Source organism: Saimiri boliviensis, chromosome 2, assembly GCF_048565385.1.
Source record: "Saimiri boliviensis isolate mSaiBol1 chromosome 2, mSaiBol1.pri, whole genome shotgun sequence".
Lineage (NCBI taxonomy): Eukaryota > Metazoa > Chordata > Mammalia > Primates > Cebidae > Saimiri > Saimiri boliviensis.
Genome location: NC_133450.1, coordinates 239,004,031 through 239,025,159, shown reverse-complemented (window position 1 = coordinate 239,025,159; position 21,129 = coordinate 239,004,031). Strand labels below are relative to the sequence as shown.

At 43.7% G+C, this 21,129-nt stretch overlaps 1 protein-coding gene across 7 annotated transcripts in view; it reads right to left on the bottom strand.

Moving 5' to 3' along the window:
- Positions 1–21,129, bottom strand: part of SLC35D2 (solute carrier family 35 member D2) — a 62,518-nt gene that overhangs the window by 32,707 nt on the left and 8,682 nt on the right. For 4 of the 7 annotated variants that reach the window (XM_074395591.1, XM_074395593.1, XM_074395592.1 and 1 more), the window contains exons 2-5: positions 15,556–15,589; positions 10,880–10,966; positions 8,011–8,112; positions 6,563–6,630 (exon numbers count right to left, since the gene is read on the bottom strand). In XM_074395591.1, coding sequence (XP_074251692.1) covers positions 6,563–6,630; positions 8,011–8,112; positions 10,880–10,966; positions 15,556–15,589 — 291 coding nt within the window. The remainder of the gene's footprint in view (positions 1–6,562; positions 6,631–8,010; positions 8,113–10,879; positions 10,967–15,555; positions 15,590–21,129) is intronic. The other 3 variants (XM_039475246.2, XM_074395595.1, XM_074395596.1) reach the window with 3 other exon arrangements.

The following is a 21,129-nucleotide window of genomic DNA, read 5'->3' as shown; positions in this document are numbered from 1 at the left end:
TTCTGCCAGGCTGGTCTGAAACTCCTGACCTCAGTAACCCATCTGACTCAGCTTCCCAAAGCACTGAGATTACAGGTGTGAGCCACTGCACCCAGTCTTCACTTGGCAATTTAAAACACCATACTGTCCAACCATCCTAAAGGTTGTGCTGAAACTACTTCACAATGTGAACTGATACATCGTTCGACAAATCCAGTCAGGCATACACATCAGCAATCATTAAATGGTCCTGACCAGCTGGGAGCAGTGGCTCTCGCCTATAATCCCAGCACTTTGGGAGGCCAAGACAGGTGGATCATTTGAGGTCAGGAGTTCGAGACCACCCTGGCCAACATGGTGAAACCCCATCTATACTAAAAGTACCAAAATTAGCCGGGTGTGGTGGTGGGCACTTACAGTCCCAACTACTCAGGAGGCTGAGGCAGGAGACTCGCTTGAACCCGAGAGATGGAGGTTGCAGTGAGCCAAGATCGCGCCACTGCACTCCAGCCTGGGCAACAGTGTAAGACTCTGTCTCAAAAAAAAAAAAAAAAAAAGGCCTAATTACTTCTTGTTAGGAAACTTATTCTAAGGTAATAATCTAAAGAAAGGGAAAAAAACACATGCATAAATGATGTCACTGCAGTGTCTGTGGGAAAAACATCAGGAAAACATAAATGTCAGACAGCATCACAATGGTTAAATAAATTAGGATACGTACTTGAGGGAACGTGACATTATAACTCTATAATACAAATACTACTAAAGAATGAATATTAAATAAAACAAATGGATACAAAACCATGTACGGTCTACAACTGTTACAAGATACATTCTGTATACGGATAAAGGCTGCGAATGATTATTTATTTATTTATTTAGAGATAAAGTCTCACTCTGTCTCCCAGGCTGTGCAGTGCAGTGGCACGATCTCAGCTCACTGCAACCTCCGCCTCCCAGGTTCAAGCGATTCTCCTGCCTCAGCTTCCCAAGTAGCTGGAATTACAGGCACCTAGTACCACACCCGGCTAATTTTTGTATTTTTAGTAGAGACAGGGTATCAACACATTGGCCAGGCTGGTCTCAAACTCCTGATCTCAGGTGATCCACCCGCCTTGGCCTCCCAAAGTGCTAGGATTACAGGTGTGAGCCACCACCCTGGGCTGAAAATGAGTATTTAAAATTGTGTATTAAAGGGTAGAATTATGGGTGATATTCTTCCCCAAATTTTATGTAATGAGGCTATACTGCCTTAAAATATATACTTATGGCGCCGGGCGCAGTGGCTCACGCCTGTAATCCCAGCACTTTGGGAGGCCGAGGCGGGTGGATCACGAGGTCAAGAGATCGAGACCATCCTGGTCAACATGGTGAAACCCCGTCTCTACTAAAGGTGCAAAAAATTAGCTGGGCATGGTGGCGCGTGCCTGTAATCCCAGCTACTCAGGAGGCTGAGGCAGGAGAATTGCCTGAACCCAGGAGGCGGAGGTTGCGGTGAGCCGAGATCGCGCCATTGCACTCCAGCCTGGGTAACAAGAGCGAAACTCCGTCTCAAAAAAAAAAAAAGTCAACTCTAAATATACACTAGCAATGAGTAATCCAAAAATGAAATTAGGCCAGGCACAGTGGCTCATGCCTGTAATCCCAACACTTTGGGAGGTCGAGGTGGGTGGATGACTTGAGGTTAGGAGTTTGAGACCAGCCTAGCTAACATGGTGAAACCTTACCTATATGAAAAATACAAAAAATTAGCTGGGCGTAGTTTTGCATGCCTGTAATCCCAGTTACTCAGACGGCTAAGGTAGAAGAATTGCTTGAACCTGGGAGGCAGAGGTTGCAGTAAGCCAAGGCCACAGCACTGCACTCCAACCTGGGTGACAGAGCGAGACTCCGTATCAAAAAAAAAAGAAGTTAGCAAAGCAATTTCATCAACAATAGCATCAAAAGCATCAAAAAGAATAAAATTCTTAGAAACAATTTTGACCAAAAGAAGCATAAGACTTGTGTGGAGAAAACTACAAAGCATTGTTTAAAAAAATTAAAGAAGCCAAGGACGGTGGTTCATGCCTATAATCCCAGCGCTTTGGGAGGCTGAAGTGGAAGAATTGCTTGAGGCCGGGAGATCGAGACCAGCCTGGGCAACAGAGGGAACACCTGTCTCAAACTAGAGTTCCCATGAAAGTTGATTGTTAGAGGAGCCTGATAGCACCTGCCCCCTCTTGCCACGGGATCTTTGCACACACTGGCTCCCCTTCCCCTTCTCCCAGGAGCGGAAGCAGCCTGAGGCCCTCACCAGATGCAGATGCTGGTACCACGATTTTTGCACAGCCTGCACAACTGTGAAGCACATGAACCTCTTTTCTTCATAAATTACCCAGCCTCAGGTAGTCCTTTACAGCAACACTAACAAACTAAGTCACAGATTAAACACAATCCCTATCAAATCTTAGCTGGCTTGATCTTTTTTTTTTTTTTTTTTTTTTTTTTTGCAGAAATTAACAAGCTAATTTTAAGATTAATAAGGAAATGCAAGGGAATCAAAAAATCAAAACTATCTTGAAAAAGAACAAAGTTGGTGCACTCATACTTTCCATGTCAAAATTTAATACAAAGTTACAGCAATCAAAACTAGCTAGTACTGGTTTAAAGATATAAAAATAGATATGGCCGGGCATGGTGGCTCATGCCAATAATCCCAGCAGTTGAGGAGGCTGAGGCAGGCAGATCCTTTGGTCCCAGGAGTTTAAGACCAGCCTGGGCAACACGGTGAAACACTGTCTCTACGAAAAATAAAATAAAAAAATTATTAGCCACATGTAGTGGGGCGCACCTGTGGTCCCAGCTACTTGGGAGGCTGAGGTGGGAGGATCTCGTGAGCCTGGAAGGTCAAGGCTGTAGTCGGTGGCGACAGTGCTACCACACCCAGCCTGGGTGACAGATCAAGATCCTGTCTCAAAAAAATAATAATAAAGATAGATATGCAATCAATAGAATAGAATTGAGAGTCAAGAAATACACTCTTAAAATTACGATCAATTGATTTTCAACCAGGCTGCCAAGACAATACAATGGAAAAACAACAGTCTTTTTAACACATGGTGCTGTGACAACTGGTATCACATGCGAAAAAATGAATCTGAACTTCTATCTCACACCATATAAAAAATTAACCCACGAGCTGGGTTCTGTGGCATGTGCCTGTAGTCCCAGGTAATCGGGAGGCTGAGGTAGAGAATCATTTGAACCCAGGAGTTTCAGGGCACAGTGAGCCATGACTGTACCAGTGAATAGCTACAGCATTTGAGTCTGGGTAACAGAGCAACATAGAAAGGCCCCATCACTTAAAACAAATAATTTTTTAATTAACTGAAATGTATTAAAGACCTGGATATAGAAGCCAAAACTATACAATTCTTAGATGAAAGTATAGGAGTAAATCTTTGTGACCCTTGGGTTAGGCAAAGCCTTAGATAAAACATCAAAAACACAAGCAACAAAACATTAAAAATAGAAAAACTGGAATTCATAAAAATTTAAAAACTTTTCTAGGCTAGGCACAGTGGCTCATTCCTGAAATCCCAACACTTTGGGAGGCCGGGACAGGCAGATTGCTTGAGCTCAGGAGTTTAAGACCAGCCTGGGCAACATGGTGAGACCTAGTCTCTACAAAAATATAAAAATAAGCCTGGCATGGTGGCACACACCTGCAGCCCCAGCTACTCAGGAGACTGAGATAGGAGAATGGCTTGAGCCCAGCAGGCTGAGGCTGCAGTGAGTTATGATAGCATTACTGCACTACAGCCTGCATAATGAAGCGAGACCCTGCCTCAAAAAATAAAGAAATAACATTTTTATAAACGGATAAACAAAATGTAATATATATACCTGCAATGAAATACAAATCAGCCTGAAAAAGGAATTAAATTCTGATACCTAATATAACCTGGATAAACCGTGAAAATATGATGTAAGTGAATAAATCAGACAAAAAAAGACAAAACTATTGTACAAATCCACTTATATGAGATGTCTACAGTAGGCAAATTGGTAGAGAATTAAATGTAAAATGTAAACTATAAAAAATCTGGAAGATAGCATAGAAAATCTGGGTGATCTTGGTTGGAGGATGAGTTTCAAATACAACACCAGAAGCATAATTCATGAAAGAAAAAAATTGATTGTGAACTTCATTAAAATTAAAAACTTCAAGGCCAGGTGTGGTGGCTCACGCCTGTAATCCCAGCACTTTGGTTGGGAGGCCAATGTGGGTGGATCACGAGGTTACGTGATCGAGACCATCCTGGCTAACACAGTGAAATCCTGTCTCTACTAAATATACAAACTTGAACCGCCATCTTCCAGTAATTCGCCAAAATGACGAACACAAAGGGAAAGAGGAGAGGCGCTCGATACGTGTTCTCCAGGCCTTTTAGAAAACATGGAGTTGTCCACGTATATGCGAATCTGTAAGAAAGGTGATATTGTAGACACCAAGGGAATGGGTACGGTTCAGAAAGGAATGCCCCACAAATGCTATCATGGCAAAACCGGAAGGGTCTGCAATGTTCCCCTGCGTGCTGTTGGCATTGCTGTAAACCAACAAGTTAAGGGCAAGATTGTTGCCAAGAGAAGTAATGGGCGTATTGAGCACATCGAGCACTCTAAGAGCCGAGACAGCTTCCTAAAGCGTGTGAAGGAAAATGATCGGAAAAAGAAAGAAGCCAAAGAGAAAGGCACCTGGTCCAACGGAAGCGCCAGCCTGCCCCACCCAGAGAAGCACGCTTTGTGAGAACCACTGGGAAGGGGCCTGAGCTGCTGGACCCTATTCCCTATGAATTCATGGCATAATAGGTGTTAAAAAAATAAATAAATAAAAATAAAAATACAAACATTAGCTGGGCGTTGTAGCACGCGTCTGTAGCCCCAGCTACTCGGGAGGCTGAGGCAGGAGAACTGCTTGAGCCCGGGAGGCGGAGGTTGCAGTGAGCCGAGATGGTGCCACTGCACTCCAGCCAGTACGACAGAGCGAGACTCCATCTCGAAAAAAATTTAAAACTTCAGCTCTGTGAAAGACAGTGTTAATTAAACAAAAAGATAAGCCACAAACTAGGGAGAAAAATTTGCAAAACACATATTTGATAAAGGACTTGTAACAAGTAAATGAAAAACCTTAAATCCATGATAGGAAAAAACAGCGAACAAAAACAACCCTCCCCGGTCACTAATGAAGGTGTCAGGACACTAACTTAATAGTCTGAACATTGATAAAGGAAGTTTTTATCCTGCTTTTCCTATATGAAGTCATGAAAATTTGTCCTTATTGAAAAAGTTTAAGCCAGGCACGGTGGCTGTAATCCCAGCACTTTGGGAGGCCAAGACCAGCAGAGAACTTGAGGTCAGGAGTTCGAGACCAGCCTGGCCAACATGCTGAAACCCCGTCTTTACTGAAAGTACAAAAATTAGCTGGGCACGGTGGCAGGCACGGAATCCCAGCTACTTGGGAGGCTGAGGCAGGATAATCACTTGAACCCGGGAGGCAGAGATTGCAGTGAACCGAGATTGTGCCACTGCACTCCAGGCTGGAACCAAGTGAGACTCCATCTCAAAAAAAAAAAAGTGAAAAATAAAATGTTTAGACAATAAAGGCAGAAGGTAACTATTTTGTGATTTGTAATTAAATAATAAATTTAGACAATGATTATCAACAGCTGCTAAAACAATTTATATTGATCGTGAACCTTGTAAGGAAAGGACAAGAGATCAACCCTATAAAATCATTAACAGTGAAACTGATCCATATAATAGCATTCCAAGAAGGACAAGGTATTATGTGCCCCATAAACAAAAGATCCTGAAATAGGCCAGGCACGGTGGCTCACACCTGTAATCCCAGCACTTTGGGAGGCCAAGGCAGGTAGATCACCTGAAGTCAGGAGTTCAAGACTAGCCTGGCCAACATGGTGAAACCCCATCTCTACTAAAAATACAAAAATTAGCCGGGCGTGATGGCGGGCACCTGTGATCCCAGCTACTCAGGAAACTGAGGCAGGAGAGTCACTTGAACCCAGAAGGCAGAGGTTGCAGTGAGTTGATATAGCACCACTGAACTCTACCTTGGGCTACAGAGTGAGACTCTGTCTCACAAAAAAAGAAAAAAACGGAAATAAATGTAGATGCAAATTTCAGAATTACATAGCACACTTGAAAATATCTGCCATTTATTTTTCCCTGCACCAAACCTGGTCTACACCAAGCCTGAGAGGATCTTCCTGCTCTTATAAAACTGACATGAAACCAAAGTCACACAAAACCACATTCATACCAACAATCCTACTGAATAAATCAGACTTTCTCTACCTTAATGTTACAGCTCTCAGGTACTATGTTCAGGCTTGAATATAATACAAAACATAAGCTTTTTAACATTCCTAAAATCATCGACAAATTAAACTCAAAACTCCACCTTGCTTTCTTAAATTACTAAACATTATTGTCTTCTATATGTAGTACAAGCAGTTATCAATGGCAAAATCAAACTCGGTCTTTGTACCATCGGCAGCACAGCCATAATCCCGCACTCTACCTTAATTTACTTGTGCTTGATAATCCACTTATGTGGTTCCCAACGTAGAGGAGAGGCAGAGGAAATAGCTTCAATTAAAAAAAAAAAAAGAATGAATATTTGGTTAGAACTCCAACAGGCATTTTCCTACACATATAAAAATGGTGGCAGATACTTCACCAGAGAGGATATTCAAAAAGGCATTAAAAAATAATTCTGGCAGGTCGTGGTGGCATCCCAACACTTTGGGAGGCCGACATAGGCAGATCACAAGGTCAGGAGTTCAAGACCAGCCTAGCCAACCTAGCAAAACCTCATCTCTACTAAAAATACAACAATTAGCTAGGCATGTTGGCACATGTCTGCAGTCGCAGCTACTCAGGAGGCTGAGGCAGGAGAATCGCTTGAACCCAGGAGGCAGAGGTTGCAGTGAGCTGAGATCGTACTGCAGTCCAGCTTGAGCAACAGCGCGAGATTTTTTGTATTTTGCATCCCAAACAAAAAAAGAGAAAGAAAGAAAGAAAAGGTGCTCCTCCTCACTAGTCATCAGGGAAATGCAAATTAAAGCCCATAAGATGTTAACGACACACCAGATTAGCAAAATTTATTTATTTATTTATTTGAGACAGAGTTTCACTCTAGTTGCCCAGGCTGGAGTGCAATGGTGTGATCTTGGCACACTGAAACCTTGACCTCCCAGGTTCAAGCAGTTCTCCTGCCTCAGTCTCCCGAGTACACGGGATTACTGGCACCTGCCACCATGCCTGGCTAATTTTTTGTATTTTAGTAGAGACAGGGTTTTGCCGTGTTGGCCAGGATGGTCTCGAACTCCCAGCCTGAGGTGATTCACCCACGTCGGTCTCCCAAAGTGCTAGGATTATGAGTGTGAGCCACCGCACCCGGCCCAGATTGGCAACATTTGAAATGACTCGCATAGCAAGAATCTGAAGCAACAGGGACCTGCATGCATGCCTGTCAGAACGTGAACTGCTGCAGCCACCATGAAGAACAGTTCAGCATCACATACGGAAGCTGAAGATACGCACACCCCAGGAGCCAGCAGGTCCACTCCCTAGTGGACATATTCCTCACTCATATGCATTGTTATGGACTGCATCTTGTCTTTCCCCAAATTCATATGCTGAAGCCTAATCCCCAGTGTGACTGTATTTGGAGATGAGGTCTCATCCAAGGTAATTCAGGTTACATGAGGACATAGTGACAGAGCTCTAGACCAACAGGACTGGTGTCCCTATACGAAGAGAAGAGGGCAGGTACAGTGGCTGATACCTGTAATCATAACACTTTGGGAGGCCCAGGCGGGAAGACAGCTTAAGCCCAGGAGTTCAAGGCCAGCCCTGGTAACATAGTGAGACCCTGTCTCTTAAAACAAAACAAAACAAAACAAACAAACAAACAAAAAAACGTAATTAGCAAGGCATGGTAGCAAATGCATCCGTCCCAGCTACCTGGGGGGCTGAGGCAGAGGGATCACTTGAGCCCAGGATTTCGAGGCTGCAGTGAGCTGTAGATGTACCACTGCACTCCAGTCTGGGTAACACAGCTAGACCCTGTTTCAAAATAATAATAATAATAATAATGAAAATTAAAACAGAAAAAAAAAAAAGAAGTGGAAGAAATACCAGGAAGTGCACACACAGAGGTAAGGCCATTGTGGACACAGTGAGAACGTGGCATTTGCAAGCCAGGAAGCAAAGCCTCACCAGAAGTCAGCCCTGCCAGCACCTTGGTCCTGGACTCCAGCCTCCAGAACTGGGAGGAGATCCGTTTCTGTTGCTGAAGCCGCCCGGCTTGGGGTATTTTGTTATGGCAGCCCCGGGTAACACATGTACACCAGGGTCCAACTATAAGCATGGTCCGAGTGGTACTTCTTATTTTTCTAGCCCCCAAACTGGAAACATCCAAATTACCATGAACAATAGAACACATAAGTAAATTGTGGTATATTCATACATGAAAAGAATACAGCCACACAACACAGATGAATTTCACTATTGTAACAGTAAGTGAAAGAAGCAAGATACAAAATAACATAGAGTGTATTCCCTTTATCTCAAGTTAAAAAGCAGGTAAGAATTTAGGGATGCATCTAGATTTAGAAAAATTACAAAGAAAGTAAGAAAATTATTCTTAGAAAAGTTAGGATAGTGGGTAAGGAAGACTTTGTGATCCCATTTCATGACCTAAGTAATGTTTTACAAGGTTAATTATTCATTCAACTACACATTCAAATAGGATGCCTTTTTCTCTATGTATAGATCAGATTTTGCCATTTTAAAAGTATAATATACCATAAATAAGAGTAATCAAGCCCAGCAATTTTCTGTTTTTTTCTCATGATGATTAGGTTGACAGCTTTCATATACTTCAACCTTTTATTTCTCTTTCTGGATGTCCCTCAATTTTTTTTTTTTTTTTTTTGAAACAACATCTCACTATGCTGCCCACACTGATCTCCAACTCCTGGCCTCAAGTGATCCTCCTGCCTTGGCCTTCGGAGTTGCTGGGATTACAGGCATGAGCCACCACACGGGGCTCCCCGATTACTGATGCCGTAAGCATGTCTTCTTTAGTCTGTCTGATAAATAATCCACCGTTAGATGCTGACATTTTTCCAAGCATTAGAGAAACAGCAGCAAACCAGCCACACGGGGTCCTCACCCTCAGGGAACTGACAGTCTAATTCAAATCCAAATAGTCATAATCCATTTAATCCCACCTGATGTATGGGACTGGTCCAAGAACTAAATGCCTGCCCTAATGTCTGGAACCCAGTAACTGTTCAACAAATGTTAGTTCCATTCCACAGTCCAGGAAGGAATGGCAGATTTTGTTTCTAGTTCCATGACGGAAAAAACTCCGTATTTCTATGTATATCAAATTGCATCCTTCATTCCACTCAGAGCTTTTGTCAGTCCGGGCTAAAAATGAACACTGAAAACAGAAATCAGTAAACTAGGGCCCAAATCCAGCCCAGCTCTTGTTTATGTTAGTAAAGTTTTACTAGAGCACATAGACATCAGTCCATTTAAATGTCACCTAGGGCTACTTTCATAGTACAGCGGCAGAGGTGGATGATTACAAGAGATGATCTGATACTTTACCAAAAAAGTTTGCCAACCCTTAATTTAGAGTTCTCTCACTTCAGAAGACACACAGTCACAATATTCATTCATTTGATGTCTGTTGTTAAGCATATACTTTTACTACTATTCCATTACATAAATGAACAACTGAATGATATACAATCTTTATTAAGAAGTTTCCTGGCCAGGAGCGGTAGGTAGCTCACACCTGTAATCCCAGCACTTTGGGAGGCCAAGGTAGGCGGATCACTTGAGGTCAGGAGTTCGAGACCAGCCTGACCAACATGATGAAACCCGTCTCTACTAAAAATACAAAAATTAGCTGGGCATGGTGGTGCCTGCCTGTAATCCCAGCTACTAGGGAGGCTGAGGCCGGAAAATCACTTGAACCCGGGAGTCAGAGGTTGCAATGAGCCAAGATGCACTACACTTCAGCCTGGTGACAGAGTGAGACTCCGTCTCAAAAAAAAAAAAAAAAAAAATTAGCCAGGTGTGGTGGTAGGTGTTTGTAATCCCAGCTAATCAGGAGGCTGAGACAGGAGAATCACTTGAACCCAGGAGGCGGAGGTTGCAGTGCGCAGAGATCGCACCATTGCACTACAGTCTGGGCAACAGAGCAAGAGTCCGTCTGAAACAAAAAAAGAAGTTTCTATCAAGTGCAGGAAGGAAGTACAGTGTGTATAGAAATGGACCTGTACTCCTGTAATCCAAGCACTTTGGAGGCCAAGGCAGGCGGAACACCTGAGGTCGGGAGTTCAAGACCAGCCTGACCAACATGGTGAAACCCCGTCTTAAAAAATAAAAAAAAATAGGGCCGGGCGTGGTGGCTCAAGCCTGTAATCCCAGCACTTTGGGAGGCCGAGGCGGGTGGATCACGAGCTCAAGAGATCGAGACCATCCTGGTCAACATGGTGAAACCCCGTCTCTACTATAAGTACAAAAATTAGCTGGGCATGGTGGGCACGTGCCTGTAATCCCAGCTACTCAGGAGGCTGAGGCAGGGGAATTGCCTGAACCCAGGAGGCGGAGGTTGCGGTGAGCTGAGATCGCGCCATTGCACTCCAGCCTGGGTAACAAGAGCGAAACTCCGTCTCAAGAAAAAAAATTAAAAAAAATTAAAAAATAAAATAAATAAAAAAGAAATAATAAAAAAAGAAATGGACCTGTACTCTAAAACCAATGTATATTTTCCCATCTTCCATCACAGTTGTATATACTTTTTATTACATACCTTTACAGGAATTTTCTTATCAAAATCAGGGAAGTGAATTATTTTATAGAGCTTGGACACATACAGTATCATTATGGTGGCTGCCATCTGAAGAAAAGGGGAGAGAGAACCTTCAGCAAGATGTCTGCAGATTGCTTGCGGGGCAATGACATTATCAGAAGCAAACACATTCATCAGAAAGAAACGCGGCAAAACAGTCATTTTCCAGGTTCCAGAAAAAATAACGATTTCTTAGAATATTAAAATTGTTTTTCTTGCCACAGTACAGATTCCATCAGAACTCTAGGCAAAAAAATGTAATGTCGGGCAGGGTGAGGTGGCTCACACCTATAATCTCAGCACTTTGGGAGGCTGAGGCGGGCAGATCCCTTGAGGCTGGGAGTTTGAGACCAGTGACAAAACCCCGTCTCTACTAAAAATACAAAAATCAGACAAGAATGTTGGTGGGCACCTATAATTCCAGCTACTCAGGAGGCTGAGGCCTGAGAATCACTTGAACCCAGGAGGCCGAGGTTGCAGTGAACCAAGATTGCGCCACTGCACTCCAGCCTGGGCAACAGAGTGACACACCACTGTCTCAAAAAAAAAAAAAGATAATATCAGCTCGGTGCAGTGGCTCATGCTTGTAATTCCAGCACTTTGGGAAGCTAAGGTGGGAGCATCACCTGAGCCTAGGAGCTGAAGACCAGCCTAAGTAACATGATGAAACCCATCGCTACAAAAAATACAAAAACTTAGCCAGTCTTGGTGACGTGTGCCTGTGATCCCAGCTATTCAAGATACTGAGGTGGGAGGATCACCTGAGCCTAGGAGCTCAAGACCAGCCTAAGTAACATGATGAAACCCATCGCTACAAAAAATACAAAAACTTAGCCAGTCTTGGTGACGTGTGCCTGTGATCCCAGCTATTCAAGATACTGAGGTGGGAGGATCACCTGAGCCTGGAAAGTCAAGGCTGCAGCGAGCCATGATTATGCCATTGCACTCCAGCCTGGGTGACAGAGCAAGACTCTATCTCAAAAAAAATAAATAAAATAAAATAAATATACAAAATATCAAATAGACTTATCTCAAGGGGCTCTAGGAACGGAACTGTGGCAGAAGGAGAAAGCGAGTGGTGTCCCTGACAGTGACAAATGTACAGAAGTGACCAGAGTCAGTGAGGTGACACATTGATCCTGGACCTTGCTTCCCGTACACTAAACATACAGTCATCTTCCCCCATAAAGGCACAGGGACATTCTTTTAAAAGAAACTCCACACATAAGCACATTTTTTAAAAGTCCATTATTTCCATAAAATAGAAGACTAACAAAGAGGAAAAAAAGGTTAAAGAGAGATTTACTTTTCAGTCTAGCTGGTATAGCAAGAATGCCTCATTCAAATCCTCTGAATCTGGAGTACCCTCTGTATACCGGAAATACTCCGTATCATTATTACGAAATTAAAGAATTTTTTTTTTTTTTTTTTTTTGAGACGGAGTTTCGCTCTTGTTACCCAGGCTGGAGTGCAATGGTGCGATCTCGGCTCACCGCAACCTCCGCCTCCTGGGTTCAGGCAATTCTCCTGCCTCAGCCTCCTGAGTAGCTGGGAACAGGCACGCGCCACCACGCCCAGCTAATTTTTTGTATTTTTAGTAGAGACGGGGTTTCACCATGTTGACCAGGATGGTCTCGATCTCTCGACCTTGTGATCCACCCGCCTCGGCCTCCCAAAGTGCTGGGATTACAGGCTTGAGCCACCGCGCCCGGCCGAAATTAAAGAATTTAATGTCATCTTCCATGCAAGTGTTGGAACTTAATTCTCTCTGTATTAAAATGCAAAAATTTAAGACTCCTTCAACATGATTATAATCCCATACCTTGCTCCTGAGTTTACAAACTTCATATCTATCATACATTTATGTAATTAAGACCACCCTAAATTATAACTGTACTTTGTACTTATAATTCTTAAAAACATACAATAACTTTATAATTCTTAAAAACATACAATAACATTTGCCAGGCACAGTGGCTCATGCCCATAATTCCAACACTTTGGAGGCCAAGGTGGGCAGATCACTTGAGCCCAGACCTTCGAGACCAGCCTAGGCAACATGGCAAAACCCTATCTCTACAGAAAATTTAAAAAATTAGGCCGGGCGCGGTGGCTCAAGCTTGTAATCCCAGCACTTTGGGAGGCCGAGGCGGGTGGATCACGAGGTCGAGAGATCAAGACCATCCTGGTCAACATGGTGAAACCCCGTCTCTACTAAAAATACAAAAAATTAGCTGGGCGTGGTGGCGCATGCCTGTAATCCCAGCTACTCAGGAGGCTGAGGCAGGAGAATTGCCTGAACCCAGGAGGCGGAGGTTGCGGTGAGCCGAGATCGCGCCATTGCACTCCAGCCTGGGTAACAAGAGCGAAACTCCATCTCAAAAAAAAATTTAAAAATAAATAAATAATAAAAATTTTAAAAAAGGAGGAAGCCAGTGTGGTGGTGCATGCCTGTGGTCCCAGCTACTTGAGAGGTTGGGGCAGGAGGATCACTTGAGCCCAGGAGGTCATGGCTGCAGTGAACCAAGATCATGCCATTGCACTCCAGCCTAGGCAACAGAGCCAGACACTGTCAAAAAACAATAAAATAAAATAAATGTACAAACATTTACTTAAAATAAATGTAATTCAGACTTTTAAAATTAGGTCTGACTGGCCTTTTCCCTCAACAAATTGCAAATCAGAAAGGCTTTACCATTGAGTATAAGCCAGTGAGTTAAAGAGTAATGAGTTTATTTCACTTGGTGATTACAAAAGGCACCTTATCACTGATTTTTTTTTTTTTTTTTTTTTTTTGAGACTCAGTCGTGCTCTGTCTCCCAGGCTGGAGTGCAGTGGTGCAATCTCAGCTTACTGCAACCTCTGCCTCACAGTGAATGTTCAAGTGATTTCTGGCTAATTTTTGTATTTTTAGTAGAGATGGAGTTTTGCCATGTTGTACAGGCTGCTCTCGAACTCCTGACCTCAAGTGATCCACCCACCTTGGCCTCTCAAAGTGCTAGGATTATAGGCATGAGCCACTATGCCCGGCCTGAATTTTTTTTTAAATGTGCTTTTTTCTAATATTTTTACATTGTAACATAAAGGTAATTTTTTTACCGTAAGAAAATTCTTCTTATAATTTTTCTCCCTAAAATGATGCTGCAAAGAGTTACTTATTAGCAAGACATTTAATCAGAATAATGTTTACCCACATAAACAACAGGCTTTTCCAGATTCACAATTAAAAATTTAGTTAACAGATATTAGTTTCATAACGTTAAGCTTTTCCCTCTATAAATTAAAGCAACATCAAAACAAACAAACAAAAAACACTGGGGCCTGTTACACTTGTTTATCTGGAAATCACCAGGATACAACCACAAGAATAAATGAGCCACAAATTAACATGAATGGGAAATTTCAGAAACTGCCAAATGGGCGTAGTTTGAAAGCTTACCCAAGCTCATCGTTGTACTTCAAAGCAAAAATCACAAACTCCAGGAAGTAAACTGCCAACATTTTGTTTGGCACACAGAGAGTTTTATAAAAACTTGAGTCAGTTGCCAGCATTTGTGAATTTGAAGATTTGATGTAAAAATTCAAACTCTCGCCGGGTGCAGTGGCTCACACCTGTAATCCTAGCACTTTGGGAGGCCGAGGCAGGTGGATCACGAGGTGAGGAGTTCAAGACCAGCCTTGCCAACGTGGTGAAACCCTGTCTCTACTAAAAATACAAAAAATTAGCTGGGCCTGGTGGCGCGTGCCTGTAATCCTAGCTACTTGAGAGGCCGAGGCAGGAGAATTGCTTGAACCTGGGAGGCAAAGGTTGCAGTGAGCCGAGATCGTGCCACTGCACTCCAGCCTGGGCTCCGTTTCGAAAAAAAAAAATTCAAACTCTCAGCTACGCGTGGTGGCTCATGCCTGTAATCCCAGCACTTTGGGAGGCCAAGGTGGGTGATCACCTGAGGCCAAGAGTTCGAGCCCAGCCTGGCTAACATGGCGAAATCCCTTCTCTATTAAAAATACAAAAATAGCTGGGCATGGTGGCAAGTGCCTGTAATCCCAGCTACTCAGGACGCTGAGGTGGGAGAATCTCTTGAACCAGGGAAGCAGAGGTTGCAGTGAGCCAAGATCGCATCATTGCACTCCAGCCTGGGCAACAAGAGCAAAACTCTGTCTAAAGAAACAAAAAAATTCAAACTCTCTCTTGAAAAGCTCCCGATGCTAATAATAAGGGCAGCATGGTGAGTCCCATGCCACCTCCCAACCCTCTTCCTATCAGGCACAGTGGCTTAAACTAAGTATCAACCTCACACTTTAAGTGCGACAAGTATTCTGTCTCCCACCCAGTGCTCAGTCAACTCGTGTTACCCGCCAGGCCTTGGAGGCTTTGAGTCTTGTATTCCCCTGCTTTAGAGTAATTAAATTCAGTTAAGGAACTTAAAATAAGCAGCTGCTTTTCCCATAAATACAAGTGTTCCTAAATTGTGGACTCAAAATAAAATAAGTCCTGTTATCCCACCAAGAGTACCATGAGCCTCTGGTCCTCTGCCAGCTGAATAAATTTGCAAACCACAGCTTTAAACAAAAGGACACAAAATGTCATTATGTACACTGATGACAAAATGGGAAGTTAATTCCATTTTTCCACTCACCTGTCCAATTCCAAGGAAAATTGGTGACGGGAAACTACAAAGAACACAGAACAACAAATCAGTTAAGCAAAGATAACAGTCTGAAGGTAGTACATAATAAATAAAGACAAGTCATTAAAAAGTCTGAGAAAATGAAACTTTATCAAACTTGTTCACTTTCGTTTATTTCTTTTTTAAAATTTTATTTTTAACACCGTGTCTTGCTCTGTTGCCCTAGCTGGAATGCAGTGGTGTAAACACGGCTCACTGGAGTCTCAGCCTTCTGAGCTCAGAAGGTTTCTCACCTCAGCTTCCTGCCACCCAGGCTGGAGTGCAGTGGTGTGATGGCTCATGCCAACCTTCCACCTCCACCTCCCTAGTAGCTGGGACCACAGGCACATGCCACCACACCTAGCTAAACTATATATACATACATATATTATATATTTTGTAAACGTGTGTGTGTGTGTGTGTGTATGTGTGTGTGTGTGTGTATTTTTTTTTTTTTTTTTTTTTTTTGAGATGGAGCCTCACTCTATCACCCAGGCTGGAGTACACTGCTGCAATCCCAGCTCACCGCAACCTCCGCCTCCCGGGCTCAAGTGATTCTCCTGCCTCAGCCTTCTGAGTAGCTGGGATTACAGGCTTGTGCCATCATGCCCAGTTAATTTTTGTATTTTTAGTAGAGATGGAGTTTCACCACGTTGGTCAGGCTGGTCTCAAACTCCTGACCTCAAGTTATCTGCCTGCCTCAGCCTTCCAAAGTGCTGGGATTACAGGCGGGAGACACTGTGCCCAGCTAAACATGATATGTTTTTAATTTGCTTCAAAATACTCTAGGGGGGCAACAGTGGAGTGAGTGGGAGAGGGATACAAATGCAGCAAAGCTGTGGACTCTGGGTAATAGTTACATAGTGAGTCATTACACTAGTTTTAAAAGATAATATACCCAGGAACAAATATAATCAAAGATTTGCAAGAAAGGCATCTATATAAAACATTATACATCGGTATTCTAAAAATTAAAGATCTAAATACAGGTCATGGGTTGGAAACTTGATATTGTAGTGAGGTCCATTATCCCCAAACTTATTTATAGAATCAATGCAATCTCAGCAGAAATATCAACAGATATTTTGTGGAAACTGACAAGCTGATCCTAAACCTGAATGAAAAAAAGGCAAAGAGCACAAACCACCCAAGACAATCCTGAAGAGAAACAAAATCAGAGGAATTACTCTAATGGATGTCAGAATCCATTTTCAAATTACAATAAATGAGACTGTGTGGTAGTTGCACAAAGATAATCCAGTGGGACAGTGGAGAAGAACAGGGGTCATGACGGAGACACACGTATATGGGCACCTGATTTATGATACAGATGCTGCTGCAGAGCAGTGGGGAAAAGATCTTTCAGCAAACCCAGGTCTTTCAGCACTGGGTGATTTGGATGCAGACTCCTGACCCCCACCTCACATCATATTTAACAAGGCAGGACCGCACCTGCACTGGCTCAACCCTTCATTGGCTCCCAGTCACTTCTCAGGCTACTTACAAAGCTGGAACACCCCATAAAACTCAGCCATCAGCCGGGCGCGGTGGCTCAAGCCTGTAATCCCAGCACTTTGGGAGGCTGAGGCGGGTGGATCACGAGGTCAAGAGATCGAGACCATCCTGGTCAACGTGGTGAAACCCCGTCTCTACTAAAAATACAAAAAATTAGCTGGGCATGGTGGCACGTGCCTGTAATCCCAGCTACTCAGGAGGCTGAGGCAGGAGAATTGCCTGAACCCAGGAGGCGGAGGTTGCGGTGAGCCGAGATCGCGCCATTGCACTCCAGCCTGGGTAACAAGAGCGAAACTCCGTCTCAAAAAAAAAAAAAAAAAAAAAAAAAAACTCAGCCATCAATCTGCATGTTGGAGGGGAAACACACCTATCTCAGACAGGCTAAGAAGAGAATAAAGAACAAATCTACCTTGTCAGAGAAAACAGAATGAATGGCTAAACAGTAAGAGCGTGCAAATAAAATTAACTCTAGTGAGTGGTAGGTCACCCCACCAATACACTTCCTTCCTCATAGAAGCACCCATTCCCCAGCTGGGCCCTCTGCTGAAGAAAGCTGTCTGATAGTAGCATGTATACTCCCTGAGCATAGCCTGCATTTTAACTGTTGGTCTCTGCAGGGGTGTAACGGCTACAGCCCAGCCCCAATTCAGGACAGCTCTGCAGAGGAGTCTGGCTCTACAGCCCCTGGGACGAGGCCTTTGCTGTAACTGCATCAGAGCTCGACTTCTCCCTCTGCCTAATTCTGCTTCCCAGGATCACTTTCCAACACACTTCCTACACCTCTGAGAATACAACCTGTCACATGAAGCAAAATCACAAGGCAACAATATAAACAAACAGTAAAACAACAACAAAAAGGGTCACATAGCTGCTGGGCACGGTGGTTCACGCCTGTAATCCCAGCACTTTGAGATGTTGAGGGGGGTGGATCACCTGACATCAGGAGTTCGAGACCAGCCTGACCAAATATGGTAAAACCCGTCTCTACTAAAAATACAAAAATTAGTCGGGCATGGTGGTGGGCATCTGTAATCCCAGCTATTCGGGAGGCTGAGGCAGGAGAATGGCTTGAACCCAGGAGGTGGAGGTAGCAGTGAGCTGAGATCATGCCACTCACTGCATTCCAGTCTGGGCGACACAGTGAGGCTTTATCTCCAAAAAATTAATTAATTAATTAATTTTGAAGAAATAAACAAACAGTGAAACGACAACAAAAAGACTCACAGATGACAAGACAAAGAGCCCAGCCTAGAAGAAAATAAAATGCATGGAAGAGAAGGAAGTCTTCCTAATTGCTTCAGGCCACACAACACCTCAGAAATAATAAAACCAAAAAAACAAGAGCTCAAAGTTAACTTGATGAAACAGTCAAAGGAGATTAAAAGAAATGCAGAGGCCGGGCGTGGTGGCTCCAGCCTGTAATCCCAGCACTTTGGGAGGCCGAGGCGGGTGGATCACGAGGTCGAGAGATCGAGAGCATCCTGGTCAACATGGTGAAACCCCGTCTCTACTAAAAAAACACAAAAAATCAGCTGGGCGTGGTGGCGCATGCCTGTAATCCCAGCTACTCAGGAGGCTGAGGCAGGAGAATTGCTTGAACCCAGGAGGCGGAGGCTGCGGTGAGCCGAGATCGCGCCATTGCACTCCAGCCTGGGTAACAAGAGCGAAACTCCTTCTCAAAAAAAAAAAAAAAAAAAAAAAGCATGCAGACCTAAGGAAACCAACTGAGGACCCCACAACCTAACTGCCACATGAGGAAATACCTCTAGAAACACCCAGGAGCTAAATGGCCACTGCTGGAAATAGAATCATTGACACCTGAGGTGATCATAGTGCATGCAGAGGAAAACAACTCTAAAAGATCAATCAATCTGGAAGACAGAAAACCACCATCATACAGGGCTGGTTACTGGGCCTCAACTTTAGAAGACTATATTCCAGAACTTTATATTGAATTCTACCCTATAAAGTTGAATCACCTTACTGAGTTATTAAACTACTCAATAGGCCAATGCAGTGGCTCACGCCTCTAATCCCAGCACTTTGGGAGGCTGAGCAGGTGGATCACCTGAGGTCAGGAGTTTGAGACCAGCCTGACCAACATGGTGAAACTCCGTCTATACTGAAAAGTACAAAAAATAGCCAGGTGTGGTGGCGCACACCTGTAATCACAGCTACTAGAGAGGCTGAGGCAGGAGAATCTCTTAAACCCGGGAGGCAGAGGTTGCAGTGAGCTGAGATCGTGCCACTGCACTCCAGCGTGGGTGACAGAGTGAGACTCCGTCTCAAAAAAATATGAAAATAAACCTGAAACACGGGTCTAAAGGAAACATAATGACCTTAGGTTTTTAATTTTTTTTTTTTTTTTTTTTTTTTTTTTTTGAGACGGAGTTTCGCCCAGGCTGGAGTGCAATGGCGCGATCTCGGCTCACCGCAACCTCCGCCTCCTGGGTTCGGGCAATTCTCCTGCCTCAGCCTCCTGAGCAGCTGGGACTACAGGCACGTGACACCATGCCCAGCTAATGTTTTGTATTTTTAGTAGAGACGGGGTTTCACCATGTTGACCAGGATGGTCTCGATCTCTTGACCTCGTGATCCACCCGCCTCAGCCTCCCAAAGTGCTGGGATTACAGGCTTGAGCCACCGCGCCCGGCTGGTTTTTAGTACTTTTTTACTGATCTTAGACCTCTTAAATTTAGAGGGAACGTTCAAGACTTTTTTTTTTTTTTTGAGATGGAGTTTCACTCTGTCTCCCAGGCTGGAGAGCAGTGATGCAATCCCCGCCCACTGCAACCTCCGCCTCCTGGGTTCAAGCAATTTTCCTGCCTCAGCCTCCCAAGTAGTTGGAACTACAGGCGTACACCACCACATCCAGCTAATTTTTGTATTTTTAGTAGAGACGGGGTTTCACCATGTTGGCCAGGATGGTCTCGATCTCTTGACCTCATGATCCACTTGCCTTGGCCTCACAAAGTTAGCCACCACACCTGGCCCTTTTAAGACACATTAATCTTTGTAATAAAGAAATATATATTCGAAAGTCAACAATTCTTTCAGTTGAACTTCTATCTCTTTTCTCCATTCAATTCAGTTAAGACTAAATTTCATACACGCGTGCTATGGCACTCCCCATCTAAATAACTCTTCGAGTGCAGCCAGCATGACTCACGCCGTGGCCACTCCTGATGCGATTCTAGATGAAACACCCAGGGTGGGTATCAAGTATTACTGCCAAAAAATGTTTAAACCAAATGAAATCAATTCTTTCGATCTAACTTTCAGCTAGAAAATAGCAGAAAATAAGTTAATTGAGACTTCAAAAAATAAATTGGACAATCCAAAATGTGGGGCATTTCACAAAACAACTGGTCCAGGCTCTTCAAAAAGTCAGTATTATGTGGAGGGAGTGAGATAGGGAACTTTTCTATATTAAAAGAAACTAAAAAGACAAACCTGTATGTATTGCATGATCCTTGATTGTATCATAAAACCATAAAAACATCTTTGGGACAACTGGCATTGTGGGGGTGGAAAGGAGACATGAAACTTTTTATCTAAGGAATTAGCAGGCAAAGAGAGGCTCTGGAATGTAACAGCAGTCATATCACTCCTCTCTGAGCTAAATAATTGCCTCTTAAAGCCACTTGCTACGTGGGAGCTAGACTGATACCAAGTAGCTATAAAATGTCACACACCCTCTATAGTTGGACAATGTGTAGCCAATTACTAAGCAATGTTATTTCTGCAAACCAGTGAGAATTCCTGACAAACCGCTTTGGTAATCACCCCTCCCCTGATTTGCCCTTTTTTTCTTTAAAAACTTGAGCCTCGGGCCGGGCGCGGTGGCTCAAGCCTGTAATCCCAGCACTTTGGGAGGCCGAGGCGGGTGGATCACGAGGTCAAGAGATCGAGACCATCCTGGTCAACATGGTGAAACCCCGTCTCTACTAAAAATACAAAAACTAGCTGGGCGTGGTGGCGCGTGCCTGTAATCCCAGCTACTCAGGAGGCTGAGGCAGGAGAATTGCC